The sequence below is a fragment of the Echinops telfairi genome, unplaced genomic scaffold, assembly GCF_000313985.2.
Source record: "Echinops telfairi isolate 266 unplaced genomic scaffold, ASM31398v2 ScPeMD7_9;HRSCAF=40, whole genome shotgun sequence".
NCBI lineage: Eukaryota > Metazoa > Chordata > Mammalia > Afrosoricida > Tenrecidae > Echinops > Echinops telfairi.
Genome location: NW_022103906.1, coordinates 15596735 through 15610852, shown reverse-complemented (window position 1 = coordinate 15610852; position 14118 = coordinate 15596735). Strand labels below are relative to the sequence as shown.

The 14118-nt window shown below is 40.1% G+C and overlaps 2 protein-coding genes across 10 annotated transcripts in view; one reads left to right on the top strand and one right to left on the bottom strand.

Moving 5' to 3' along the window:
• INTS9 (integrator complex subunit 9) overlaps nt 1-7597 on the bottom strand; it is a 106108-nt gene extending 98511 nt beyond the window's left edge. For 2 of the 3 annotated variants that reach the window (XM_004707628.2, XM_045286565.1), the window contains exon 1: nt 7216-7235. Coding sequence is in view for 1 of the 3 variants with exons in the window: in XM_045286564.1 (XP_045142499.1) it covers nt 7518-7526 (9 nt within the window). In the remaining 2 variants the exon portion in view is untranslated. Of the gene's footprint in view, nt 1-7215; nt 7236-7517 lie in introns of those variants that run through there. The other variant, XM_045286564.1, reaches the window with a different exon arrangement.
• Nucleotides 7598-8089: 492 nt separating this feature from the next.
• Nucleotides 8090-14118, top strand: part of HMBOX1 (homeobox containing 1) — a 230244-nt gene continuing 224215 nt past the window's right edge. For all 7 annotated transcript variants that reach the window (XM_045286944.1, XM_045286941.1, XM_045286943.1 and 4 more), the window contains exon 1: nt 8090-8337. The gene's annotated coding sequence lies outside the window, so the exon portion shown is untranslated. The remainder of the gene's footprint in view (nt 8338-14118) is intronic.

The following is a 14118-nucleotide window of genomic DNA, read 5'->3' as shown; positions in this document are numbered from 1 at the left end:
TTGGTTTTGCTCTGTCTTGTTTTTGTGCATGTTATTATCTCCGCAGGTCTGTCTAAATAAGATAGGCTGGATGAACAATCTGGAGTAGGCTGTAAATTTTTATGGAACAGATAGCTTCAACTTTCTCCCACTGAGCAGCTGGTGGGTTTAACCCACTGACCTTGTAGTTAGCAATCCAATACTTAACCCCCAGTGCCCCCAGGCCTTCTGGAGATGCTGATAGTAAAAGGGAATAAGACCTGGACCCTATCTTTGTCCCAAGCAGGTTTTGTGTAAGACAAGGATTTAAAGACATTTGTTCAGCTGTACAGCCAAAGGATGGACTTTTATTATCCATCACACATCAACAGTTTCTAACTATTCCAGCCATACAGCTTGAATCAAATGATGCTTAAATACATAACCAACTGCCTAAAGCTCTACCGCGCCCACCCTCCTTTTTTTAGGGAGGATTTTTTGTTTTCTTTTGGGTTGTAGTAATTGTTTAACAGTCTGATTTATTTATATTTCTTGTTTTTTTTTTTTTATCAGGCTCTCTGAAGTACAGAGAACCTATTTCTGGCTGTCTGTTTTCCAAGGATACTTTGCAATTTTTTTTAAAGCTACAGAAGTTTTTTACTTCTGAGTCTGTTTTGTACCCCCTAAGAGTTTGTTTTAAGTTATTAAAACCATTGTTTTCTCAAAAGCCTGAAAATGGCTCTCAAGATATAATTAACTGCCCAGGGCAAACAATGAAACACAAATAGATCTCCCCTTGGAAAATAACTTACTGTTGGGCCATGTGAAAGAACCTCACTTTACCAACAACTTGAGTATTTGGGAAGAAGAAAACAGTTAGGTATACTAAAGAGGCTAAAATGTACAATTAATTATATCCCAACAGCCAACATCCCAGTGGCATGTCAAATTAAAGAAGCATGTCCACTCATGTCAGAAAAAGAAATCAGAGGACACAAGCTCTTCTTCTATTCCAGACTCTCCAGGGGATATGAGCCAGAGCAAATACAACACAGAAAGAAAAATGGTTCAAGAAAATTTTCAAAGTCATACATTTGGAAAACCAACAAGAATCAACTGAAAAAACTACTAACAAGTAAGAGAATTTGATAAGGGGAAGGTAGAGAATATTAATAATAAGTAGCCTTTTACATATAAACTATAGAATTAAAGATTATATCAACAATTAAAAAGAGAAAATATTTAGATAAACATTTAACAAGCAATAGTTAAGATCTACACAAAAGCTTGACAGTTTGAACTACCCAGAAGCACCCTGATGAAAGGCCTGCTGATCTTTTTCTGAAAAGTTATTTCCTTGAAAAGTTTACAGAGCCATTCTAAACCCCCAAAATCCACTGCCATCAAGCCAATCCTAACCCATAGGGACCTATAAAGGGTCTCCAAGGCTGTAAATCTTTAAGGGGGTATATAGTGTCATCGTTCTCCCAATGAGCAATTGGTGGCTTTGAACCTCCAACCTTGCAGTTATTCCGATGTTTACCTGATAGTGCTATCAGGACTCCAAACGAAGCAGTTCTACACTGCATATGTGAGGTTGCCCTGAGTCCGAACTGACTCAATGAAATCAATTACACACTAAGAAAATGTTGGGGGGAAATGCTACAAAGGGTTGTAAAAGAAATTTAAATAAAGACATTTTTTTTGGTACTGAAATTCAACAAAATCACAAAGCCAATTATTGATATTTCATAAAGGCATAAGCTAGGTCTGTTTTGTTCACTGCAACAGACCCGATACCTAGAGCGTAAAGCCCGCACAGCGAAAAGTGTTTACCCAGATCTGCAGACTGAATAAATGTCTGGTGATAGCAGCTCAGGGTCCGTTTGTGGCTAAACCTCTGGGTGGTTAGCAAATGGAAGTGATTTTCATTAGGAATGGCTGTGTTTTGCCGAGTTCCACAGCCATACTGCACCCTCGGCCCTTGTCAGTTATCTGAGTTTCAGAGGAAACTGACCACAAAAGAAATGTGCTACTGCTCTAACAGCAACAGTAATACTGTCAAGCTTGTATTCGTAGGATAGCATTCTTACTTAGCTAATTAACCACAAGCAAGCCAGATCTCTCTCCCCCCAATTCACTGGTTATTATAGGAAAATTTGTCATCAATGTACTTTTGTTTCTTCCACTTGGTAAGTTAAAAAAAAAAAAAAAGTCTTCAGAGTAACAATTTAGAACTTTGTGATCTCCAACAGTAAATACTAATTTTTATAGCAGAGTACTTTTGAACAAGGTCCATAACTTGGCCTGTGTCACATACAGCCTCTCAGGAGTTGAGGAAATCCTGAAAGGAAAAACAAAAATAAAAAGCCACCTATTGTCCTGAGGTTGTGATAAAACATGACCTTTCAAAAGCCAGAAATGATATTATAGCACAAAGACACATGAGGGCACTCTAATCAACCAGCAAGGAGAAACAGAAAGCTCTTGAAACCAGGGTGACATTTAACAATTGTACTGCAATAGGAGGATGAAGTACTACTAAAATTGTGAATATGTGTAATCTGTAGCCAAGAGATTTTCTGTTCCTATTCCAAATTCTACGAAGCCAAAATAATTCTGCAACTATGTACAATGGAGAGAAAGAATCCATCAAGGTGAGGATTCGCCACATCCCTTTCTAACGACTTGTTAAACTCATCTTGGGTCGGGATTCGCCCCTGTCACGTACAGCTCTTCAAGGCTGTACAGAAATGAGCCCTGGCAGTGCCTTCAGGGAAGTTCTGGGCTGTTAATCACAAGGTTGGCTGGGAAACTCACCAGCCACTTCCGGGGAGAAAGACATAAAGATTTACAGTCTCAGAAACCTTATATAGGGTGGCTGTGTGTCTGAATCACCTAGCAGGCAGTGGCTTTGGTTTGATTGCCTATATACAGGCAGTACCTGGCTTGCAAATGAGTGCAGTTCCTTAATCTGTTGCTAAGCTTTATTTGTAAGTGAGTCAACAACAGTTAGGGACCCTTTGTATCTATGTCAGTTCATCAGATCTTTGTCACGGAATTGTGTACCTTTCTATGCGTAAAAAAAGTTGAAGCCATTACCACATACACTAAAACATGTCTAACAAAGTAATACAATAATAACGATAACAGAGTTTTTGACATGGGTCGCAAAGTAGTTCCTGACTGCTATTACGAACCTCCAATTTTTAATATTATACACTTTACTGTGGTTGGTGACTACCTAGAATCTACAGTCCTGGTTGATACTTTACTTATCCTCCACTGGGAAGAGGCCATGAATCCATTTCTTTGTTCCATCTGTTTTCCCAGGAGAAATGGTGAGTTAAAGCTTGAGACTTCCCCAAGCCAACAGAGATGAAACAGCATTTTGCACAAAAAAAGCAGAGACCATGGAAGAATATCATCTCCTGGCCGTGAGTTTTCAAATTTGTAAATACAACTGTAACATGTAATTCCCTCCATCAAATTCAGTAAGTGCAGTATAACAAACATTGAAATGACCTTTCTTTCAGTCCTTTAACAAGAAAGCAACAATATTTGCAGTGAGCCCTAGATTTAGAGGCAATCAGGTCATTCAGTAAGGATTACCATTAGTCTGAGCCATATTTAAATTTCTGTCTAAGCAAAATTACAAATAATATCGTGTCATAGGATTTTTAGGGTCAAGTGTAGTAGGGTGAAAAGCGTGAGAGATCTGAATTCTAAGGACTTACTGTGGTTGCATAATAGATCTTTGTTGACTAAATGAACTAGAGCATTCTCCCCATTACTGGAATTATCCTTATAAAGTACATGGATTAGAACATGCTGTGTTCTTAAACTGCTCCTTACTGTTTTAGTTACTTTAACCTTCATCTATTAGAATGGCTAAGCCCTGGAGGTACAGTGGTTACTTGTTAGGCTGCTAATTGCAAGGTCAGTAGTTCAAAACCACCAGCCACTCGGTGGAAGAAAGGAGGCTTTCTACTCCCATAAAGTTACAGTCTCAAAACCCCACCGGGCCAGTTCTACCCTGACCTGTAAGAGTTGTCATCAGTCAGAATTGACTTGATGGCAGTGAATATTGAATGACTAGATCCTTGGCTTTTTCAGACTCAAGGCCTGCTAATTTTGACCTATTATCAATAAAGGTTAATTGTGTTATTCAATTTCAAATCATAGCCAACTTTCCTACTGTTCCTGACTTACACGTCTACCTGCCCTAATCTGAACAGCTGCCCTAATCAGTAAACAATGTGCCAAATGAAAGAAGCTGGTCACAAAAGACCAGATTGTATGATTCCATTTATAGAAAATGTCCACAATAAATAGATAAGTGATGGTGCTGTGGGTTATGCGTTGGGCTAACCACAGGTCAGTGGTTCAAGTCCACCAGGTGCTCCCAGGGAGAAAAATGAGGCTGTCTACTCCTGTAAAGATTTACAGCCTTGGAAACCCTATCTAGGGTAGCTATGAGGTAGAATTGTCTCAGTATCAGTGGGCTTATTTTTCTGGTTGGGGGTGGGTGGGAATGGAGGGTTTGGTGGATGATGGCTATGAGTTGTAGGGTTTCTTTTAGGGATAATGAAAATGTTCTAGAATGGACTGTTATAAAACTCAGTAAATATACTGAAAACCATAGGATTGTGTACTTTAAACAGATAAATTGTATGGTATGTGAACTATATTTCAATGAAACAGTTTACACACATAAACACACACACAATGGGGGGGGGAGGGTCAGCCTTTTAAAAGTTTGTGGGAAAATTTCATTCTCTTTTATTTCCTTTTACCCCCTGTAGCGTTGTTTGCTAAAAGGTAGAGAGTAAGGTTCTAGCAGGGCTTTAACCTGTAATTTTTCCCAGTCTGGTTATTTTACTGGTTCACCCAAATTAAAAAAATTTCAATCTGTTTTGGTTTTGCTTCCATAGGCATGATTAAACCTAGAAGAATCAGAATGACAACTTGAGATACTCTCAGCAACTTTTATCATGTAATAAAAATGGACTTCTGTGTTTCATTAAGGAACCTGGTGGCACAATGGTTACAAGTTGGGCTTTGTGGGGTCAGCAGTTTGAAACCACTAGCAGCTCCATGGGAGAAAGAGAGGCTTTCTACTCCCAGGTTCAATTACAATCTCGGATTGGCTCCTTAGCCATTCAAATAGATGGTTAAAGCAACTAAAATAAGGAGCAGTTCAAGAACACAGTTCTACCCTCTCTTAAAGGCGTCACTGAGTCGGCATCAACTGGGTGAGTGAGTTTTTATGTTTCATTATATAAATGGAAAACATGGCATACCACATAGCTCTAAAGTAGTTCACACAGTTAAACATTTTAGGCTCTGGGAGAAGTCTAACTCAGTGGAAGACAATGTTTTAGAGACCTTGTAGGCATGTTGATAGGAATTGTGTAATACACATCATGTATCACCAAGCAAATGAATTTTAATATGTAATAAATGGATCATGGATCCCTGGTGGTGTAGGGGATATTGATTAGGCTGTGATCTACATGGTCTGTAGTTCAAAACGTCCTCAGGGAAAGAACGAGCTTTCGACTCCATATAGTCTTGGAAACCCACAGGGGCTCACCACGAGTACGCATTAACCTGATGGCAGTGAGTTTTTAATACAGAGATTAAAAGAAGGAGTGCTCAGAGAATACTCTCCCTGTCTACTTTCTCCTCCTCATGCCCCCAGCATCTTTTGGTTTTTAGGAGAGAAAAACTTTTTTCTAGTGTTCCCTTATGTCTTCCATGTTTTCATACCTCTAAATAAATTAAGAAAGGTGATCTTATCAGCAAGTCAGAGTATGTGTAACCCTGGCTCTCAGATACCTTCAGCAAAGGAGTAGTATTGGGAAAAGCTGAGCACACCAAATGTGCTCCGTCCTTTATCAAAAATATAGTCCTGCTTCCAACCATCAAGGTATAAGTTCTTTTGCTCTTAAAAAAAAATAATTTAAGGAGAACATTGTCTTTTTTTTTTAGTTGCTAGTATTATTTTCCCTTGCTCTTATGAGTTGAATCCTTTTCATGGAAGGCTCTGGCCTACTTATCCTTCAAGGATCCGTCCAAGCGTCGCCTTTCTAGGAAGTGAGCCCTGGCCTCTCCAGCTGCCCGTCATCTCAATTCTCAAACCCCTCAACACGCTTCTATTTCACCCAGTAAATTATGATTTGGGCTCATTTTTCTGTCTTCTTCATTAGATTACACGCTTCTATAGGGCAAACAGTATATATATTTCGATTCTGCAATCTTCAACGTTTAACACATGGACCTGGAATCAAGTAGATATTCTCCTGGCCATTGGGTTAATTCTAACTCACACCAACCCTAGAGAGCAGGGCAGAACTGCCCTGGTGGGTTTCGAGGTTGTAAACTCTTTACTGGAGGAGAAAGCCTTATCTTTCTCCCTCAGAGCAGCTGATGGGTTCAAACTGCTGACCTTATGATTAGCAACCCAATGTATACTCCATTACACTACCAGAGCTCCTTACATAAATGACTTTAAATGGACACAGTTTTGGAGTTAAGTGCTACTTTAAAAACTTTCTTTAACTTCCACTCTGCAAATAGCTGACACTTTGCAAAGCGTATGCCTGTATGCTTTGTCCACAAAGTGTATTCTTATCAAATGGCGGTGAGAGTTAGGTATACTCTGGAAAGGCTTATTTGAAAAGTTATATAAATAGAAAAGCAAACCATTTATTTTTGTACAGAATTGACAAAAAATGGAAAGCTTGACAACTTTGGCCCCAAGATTTTAAGGTTGTGAAAAGTTAACAGCTATGTTCTGATTCTTCTAACTGTGCCATTGCTAATCCAATATGACTGGAACACACTCACTTATAGATCTGTGTTCACAATGAAAGTAAAGGTCCAAATAAAGATTTGAGAAGCTTTCCTATATATCAAGTGTTTGAGCTTTGCGACTCAAGACTTCCACAAGGTATGTTGGCATGCTCCATTGAACCTTTGCTCATGCATGCCCTTCAGCTCTAGACCAGTAAGCCAACACATTTCTTCTCTATCCAAATCTTATTCGGGGTGTACGACTTACATGCCCCAACATCACACGCTGGTCCCGTCCTCCTTTGAGTGCAAAGGGTAATTATAATTAGGAAACTTAATAAGTTATTATGTTCTGCCCAATATTTCAACTCACTTCTACTGTCTACCCAGTCTTCTCCACAAGGGCAAGGAGAAGAGCTTAAACAGTTATCAACCGAGTATGCCTGTTAATACACTCACGTGGAAGCTCAGAAGTCTTAAGTACGTTCCCATCCTAGTTCTTAGATGAAGGAACGAGGCATTCAACTTCTTATCTGACGAAAGGGACCTAACAATGAGTAACATCTGGCCCTTTTAAGAGTAAAGGAGGTGGGGGGCGAGGGGATTATGTAACTACTCAACAACAAAAAGCAGTTATCCTTGGTACACCCTACTTTCCAGTTCCGAAACAGCAACCCCGCCTCCCGACGGTATGTTTCCCAAGGTGTAAACGAAGTCCAAAAGGATATGGCATCGCCCTTGTCCTAGAAGTGGAGACTCACCAATTTCATATTGGACTTTTGGAGTTCAATACCAGTCACTCGACTCCACACATCCAGGAAGCACCTTCCGGTTCAATCTCCGCCACCAACCTGCAGAGAGCATTATGGGACATGCAGTCTCTACCCCCTACCCTTCCCGGGAATCATGGGAAATGTAGTCATACTTAGATGCACCATGGGAAATGTGATCATATAGAGTATTTATATATATATATTTTTTTTTCCCCTCTCTTTCCCCTCTGAACTCCTTTCGTCAGCTCAAATTTATCCCCGCAGCCTCTTCGTCCTCCTCCACGCCAGCATGATATCATGTCCCCCATTTCGGTCTGGGACTCCCTGGGATTCTGGGATGTGTAGTCTCTACGTCTCTGGATTCCCTTTCCCCTCCTCCCTTTGGGCAGGCGGATAGACGCAAGTCTTGCCGGGAGTTGTAGTTGCCCAGGGTCTCCAGGCCCTGAGTTCCGTGCTTTTACTCAAGGGAGGCAGGAACTACAACTCCCAGGGCCGCCTGGCGGCAGCAGGTGGGAACAGAGCTGTTGATATCAATATGGCGGTTGTCAGCCAGACAAAGACAGTCAGTCTAATGTGATTGAGACAAGGGAGGTTTTTCAGGGGGAGACTGGGAGATAGTGGCCTCCCCTCCCCCTTCTCCTCTTCCTGTGCCGGCCTCAACCCCTCCCAAGTTCCTTCCCGACGGGCGCCCCACTCGGAAGACACCCCTCCCCCTCCTGCTTTCCCCTCCTCCCTAGCTTAGCCCTTTGCACTGGGACTTTGGGGAGGGGGCTGTGCCGAGCGAAGAGAACTCTGCCAGGATTCTGAGGTGAGTCGAGCGGATTTGAAGCAAGACTACCTCAAATGTCTTCCCTCACTTCTTTCTCTTAACTTAAAAACATCCCCCCACCCCTCCGAGGTTTTTGGTAGAAAGTGAGTGGGATGGGGAAGGGTCTCCTGAGTGGCCGGATCGAGAGGAGGGAGAACGCCGGGGGCTTCCGAGTGTGTGACCCGGACGTAGCATGTGGGGTGGGGCAGTTTATAGGGTGCTTTAATTGAAAGGCGTCGGCTTCTCTTCAACTCTTTTCTCCTCGTCTCCTCCACTATGGGCGGAAGGTTTGAATCCGGGAGGTGGGGTCTGCAGTACGGAGTTGGGGAAACTGTGCGTGATTTTGAGGAGCGTTGGTTGGTTTGGTATGTATGGCTGTGTTTTAAACTGTTACGTGTACTTGCGTGAGGCGTGTGAACTGGCTACATGTGTACAGATAAGAAGTTGGATAGCCAGAAACAGCTTTGAAGCGGGCCTGGCTGAGCGGCGTGGTGAGGTCCTGCCCTGGACGTCTGCCTGACGACGTGGTGCGGGCCGGCCTGGGGAGAGCAACTCGTTGGTGTCCCGTCGCCCGCTCGCACGCCGCCCCCGGCCCCTCCTCGGCTCCGATCTGCACCCCAAACTCCGGGCGGAATTGTAGACATGCTCTGGGGTGGAGATGGGCGTTTGCATCCTTAAGGCATTGGCTAGGTGGGGAAGGAAAAGTGTTCTTAATATTTTATTCCGGAACCGTGTGTTGGTTACACTGTTGGGGCTACTTTGAAAGGAGTCCTCCACCCACCCTCATCCCGAAGCGGTAGGTAGAGGTATCTGGTCGTCTCCGGGGTTAATATTTTAATCATTACTTAATAACTTGGGGTGGGGGCGGGGGAGGTCCGGAGTGCTGAATTGTGTATGTGTGTGCGTGTCTGCTAATGACACCGAATGATTGTTGTGTATGTTGAGATGGGGCGACTTATTTTCGTAGTAGGAAAAACTGTTGGGAATAATTTGGGGGTATCTGAAAGGCGCTGCCGGTGTTTTTCTTCTACCCCACCCTGTTCTGCCTCGCATTTGCCTGAAAGCTAGGATGGAAGAGTGAGGAAACATTGGGTGAGTGAAGCGAAGAATGCAGTTGGGATTAAAGATACCATACTGTGTGAAGTTGAATGGTATAAAGTGATTGCTGTTTTTATTTACTCTGAAGCTTTACATTCCTCATGTATCACACAGGGTAGAGGATGTGACTAGTTTATTTCTCCGGAATCCGGCAGGTAGAAGAAACACCTTCCTTCCTCCTCCTGTTTCATTTTCTTCTTCCTTCCTTCCTGGGGCACAAGATTTCTTTTCCTGGATGGACATAGTGTCTCCTGAGCCTTTTTAATTTAGCTCGTGTTAATATGGTTGTGATTTTTATGTGTGCTTTTTGTGTTTGGGTTTTCCCCTTGTCCTGTAATATGCATCACTAGATGAAAACAGTCAGCATTTGTTTTTCGTTTGCATTTATGCTACAGGTATTTTTCACAATAGGATTGCAGTGCTTTACATTAAACTTATTTTTAAATGAAGTTGTTAACTGTAGGTGAATGACGTTTATAAATCAAGTTGGGGAATTGTAGATTCTGAACATTTCAGTGCTAATTTCTTGTTAGCTTCAGTTAGAGCTACATAAAGGAAGGAGATTGCAACATTTCTTGCTTTTGCTGTCTTTCATATTCAGTACCACTGAAGCAAGAGGATTTAAGAGCGTATATTTTGTACCTGCATCTGAAATCGAAGTTCTTTAATTAGCCTGCGTATGTGAATCTTTCTGTGTAATAGACTTTTAAATCACTAAAGGAATTGTCATACTCTCTATTTAGACTGCTGATAATTTAATGTACTTACATACTGGCCCCAAACTTATTAATTCTTGACACTACCAACTATAAGAAGGGACTTTAGATTCTATAAAAACTGAACTTCCCATCAATAGAATATAACATTTCAGCAGCTGGTCATTCACACAGATAAGCTGACAATTAAGTGTGAAGTAACATATATATTTAGATTGACCTGAATAGGGGGGAAAAAAGATGTTTTCTAAATTATAAATTTAGAATATAGATTATGTTGGTAAAAGCTGAAATGTTAGACTGTTATAGGTAGGATTTCCAGAATTATTTGTATTAACCTTATATCTTAATGTGAAACAGCACTTTGTAAAAACTGAAAAAAATCTTGTATAGCTAGCTATGTTGTTTTCTTTGCCTGAAGATAGTCTGATAGTCACAGAGTTTTAAAGTGCTTAGTAATAATTTTAGGAAAAAAATCATAAAATGCTTGTTAAGAGTCAGGAAAATGTAAGAATGTTGTGTCTATCACCTACCCTTAGCTCACATTTTTGTTGTAGTTGCGTTTTATTCCTTGGAAATGCAGTTATTTACTGGGAAAAGCTTTCATTAAACTTTTTCTTACTAATAGTCTGATTGAAATCATTAAATGTAAGCCAGTTATATTCCTTGCATTCATTGGAGCGATTCTGTTGCATTTTAAGCACTGGGCATTAAAATGATGTAAAGCCTTTACTGCAGGTTAAAGCATAAAACATCCTCAGCATGTGGAAGTCATTTGGTTTATGAAAAAGTAAAAAATCAGGGCACTGGTGCCTGGCCAGCTTAAAATTTCATCCCGTAACTGTGAAAGACACATTTATTTTCATCTGATCAGGTCTAAAAATGTTTTCTGCATTATGGGAAATTGAACATCCAGACTGTTTTTAATCCAGTCTGTTGCTACTTTGATATTCTGCATTTATTTGTACATTTGTTTCTTTTTCCAAATATGCAGGAAGGAGCTTTTAGGGTCAGTTTTATATTATCTTCATTAGGCTTCATTTTTACTGCTGCCAACACCAATTTCAGACTTCTACCAGCCTTCATTAAAATACTACTAATATTAACCCAATAACTCAGTATTGGTTGGTTATAAAGTATACTGCAATAAATCTTGCATTGTTCACTGTTCATGGTAAGTATTGATTGGGATAGTATTTCAGGTTTGTTTTAATACAATAGGAATATTCATGCTTAATTTCTACATTTTGGGAGCTCTGTAAATGTTTAGTCCATCCCACTTTTAATGTTTCAGAGTTATTTTTTCTTATTTCATGCTGGCTTTTGCTTGCATTATTTTTGTATTCAGATCTATAAACTTGAATTATTTATTTTGGGAATTAGAAATGTATTCCTGGATGTCATTTTTAAAACATTCTTTTTGAAAATACAAAAATTTGTAGAGAAACTTAGAAGTGTTGTGAAAATATGTTGACTTTGTCTTATGTATCTGTTTTACTTATGTTTTTCTTGGCTTCCTAAATTAAATTTTTTTCTGTTAACTGTTGGCTTTCCTTCTCAGTTTAGTGTCATATTGATTTATTAAAAATTATGAGTGGAAAGTGCAGCATGTCTAGAGTGTCATATTTGTGCATCCATATATGTACTCATCCCTGAATGTTTGTTTTTATATGAAATTGATACATCACACATGCAACTAATAAAAGAATTTGACCTACAGATAGCAAGCAGGAGACTCGGAACAGTGACTCAAGCTAGAAACCAGAGGCTAACTATCCATATGCTATCCACATTATAGAAAGAAACTATGGAGATTTTTCAGTATCACTGCACCATTTTTCACATTCAGCCAAAATAATGGTTGTTTAAATACATTCTCTCCAAAGAGAGCGTATTGGTATCAAGGTTTTCTTAAGTAATAGGTGACTTAGAATTTTAGGTACAGTTAATATTCCCCAAATGACCCTTGTTGAGCTTGTCAACTGCCTTTGAGTCAGCCCCCAACTTAGGGCAACCCCATGCTCAGCAGGATCAGACCATTAGGATCCATAGGATTTTCATTGGCTGATACTTGGAAGTAGATTGCTAACCATTTCTTCGTTAGGGGTCTTGGTCTGGAAAGCTTCAGTGTATTTAGCATCATAGCAATAAGCAAGCATCCACTTATAGATGGCTAGAACTGGGCATGAGGTTCATTGGCTGGGAACTGAACCAGGGTCTCCTTCATGGAAGGTTGGAATTACACCACTGAACTATCAATGATCCTGTTGTTGGATTTAGGGGGCATTCTAACCACAGAGTAAAAAAAAATTCTCCAAGTCATTATTTGATGTAAAACTTTTAGTTAGAATCTATTTGAATGTAATCCAGTGCTTCAGATAATGTGCTTTCTTTGACTCTAGATAAAACAAGTTGGAAATTTACCATAACATTATCTTGGGAATTTGCCAAGAGCATTTATTTACTGGACAACTCTAGTTTTAGGATAGCTTTGTCCTCAGAGTGGTACTACATTGATATTTCACTTTTTCTAATGGTGGTTATAATCCTAATGCCAAAGTTTATAATACTTGACTTGGGCTATAAACACACGTGTGTGCACACGTGCACACCTTAACAGTTGGAAAGAAAGGAGGAGGAAAAGTCTTCTTTTGACTTTTAAGTGATCTGTTATAATTTTTTGGACACTAAAGTAAGTGCCTAAAACTCTTCCTTATGGGTGATTGAATGATTCTAATCCATTCAAAGGGCATTTAGGTTTTATGTTGATTAAATTCCACATATTGGATATATTCTCAATAGCTCCTCTGCCATCTTATGGTCAGTGATGGTCTTTATGTGGTTTATTAAAAACATTTAATGGGTATCTTTTATTTATACACACACACCTATATACACACGCACTGTATTTTGCAAAATATATAACATAAAATATATAAATATGTAATAGATTATTTAATAAATATATATAAACTTTTATGTAAATGTGTGACTATGGGAATGACGTTACAAACTGGCAATATTTAAAAAAAATCATTTTATTGGAGGCTCATACAACTCATCACAATCCATCCATCCATTGTGTCAAGCACATTTTACATTTGTCGCCATCATCATTTTCAAAACATTTTCTTTCTACTTGAGCCCTTGGTATCAGTTCTTCATTTCCCTCCCTCCTCCCTCCCTCATGAACCTTTGGTAATTTATAAATTATTATTTTTTCATGTCCTACACTGAACAGTGTCTCCCTTCACCCACTTTTCTGTTATCCATCACCCTGGGAGGGGGTTATAGGTAGATAATTGTGATCAGTTCCTATATCTCCCTCCACTTTCCCCATACCCCCTGGTATGGCTACTCTCAGTATTGGCCCTCAGTCGTTTATCTGTCTTGGATTCCCTGTGTTTCCAGCTCTTATCTGTACCTGTGTACATGCTCTGGTTTAGCAAGATTTGTAAGGTAGAATTGGGATGATAGTGGGGGCGAGGAAGCATTAAAGAAGTAGAGGAAAGTTGTATGTTTCATCAGTGCTATATTGCACCCTGGCTGGCTCATCTCCTCCCTGCGGCCCTTCTGTAAGGGGATGTCCAGTTGCCTACAGGTGTACTTTGGGTCTCCACTCCATACTCCCCCTCATTCACAATGATACGATTTTTTTGTTCTGGGTCTTTGTTGCCTGATACCTGATCACACAGGCTGGTATGCTTCTTCCATGTGGACTTTGTTGCTTCTCAGGTAGATGGTTGCTTATATATCTTCAAGCTTTTAAGACCCCAGATGCTATAAGCTTTTGGTAGCCGGCCACCATCAGCTTTCTTCACCACATTTGCCTATGCATCTGCTTTGTATTCAGCGATCGTGTCAGGAAGGTGAGCATCATGGAATGCCAGGTTAATAAAACAGTGTTCTTGTGTTGAGGGAGTACTTCAGCAGAGGCCCAATGTCCATCTGCTACCTTAATACTAAA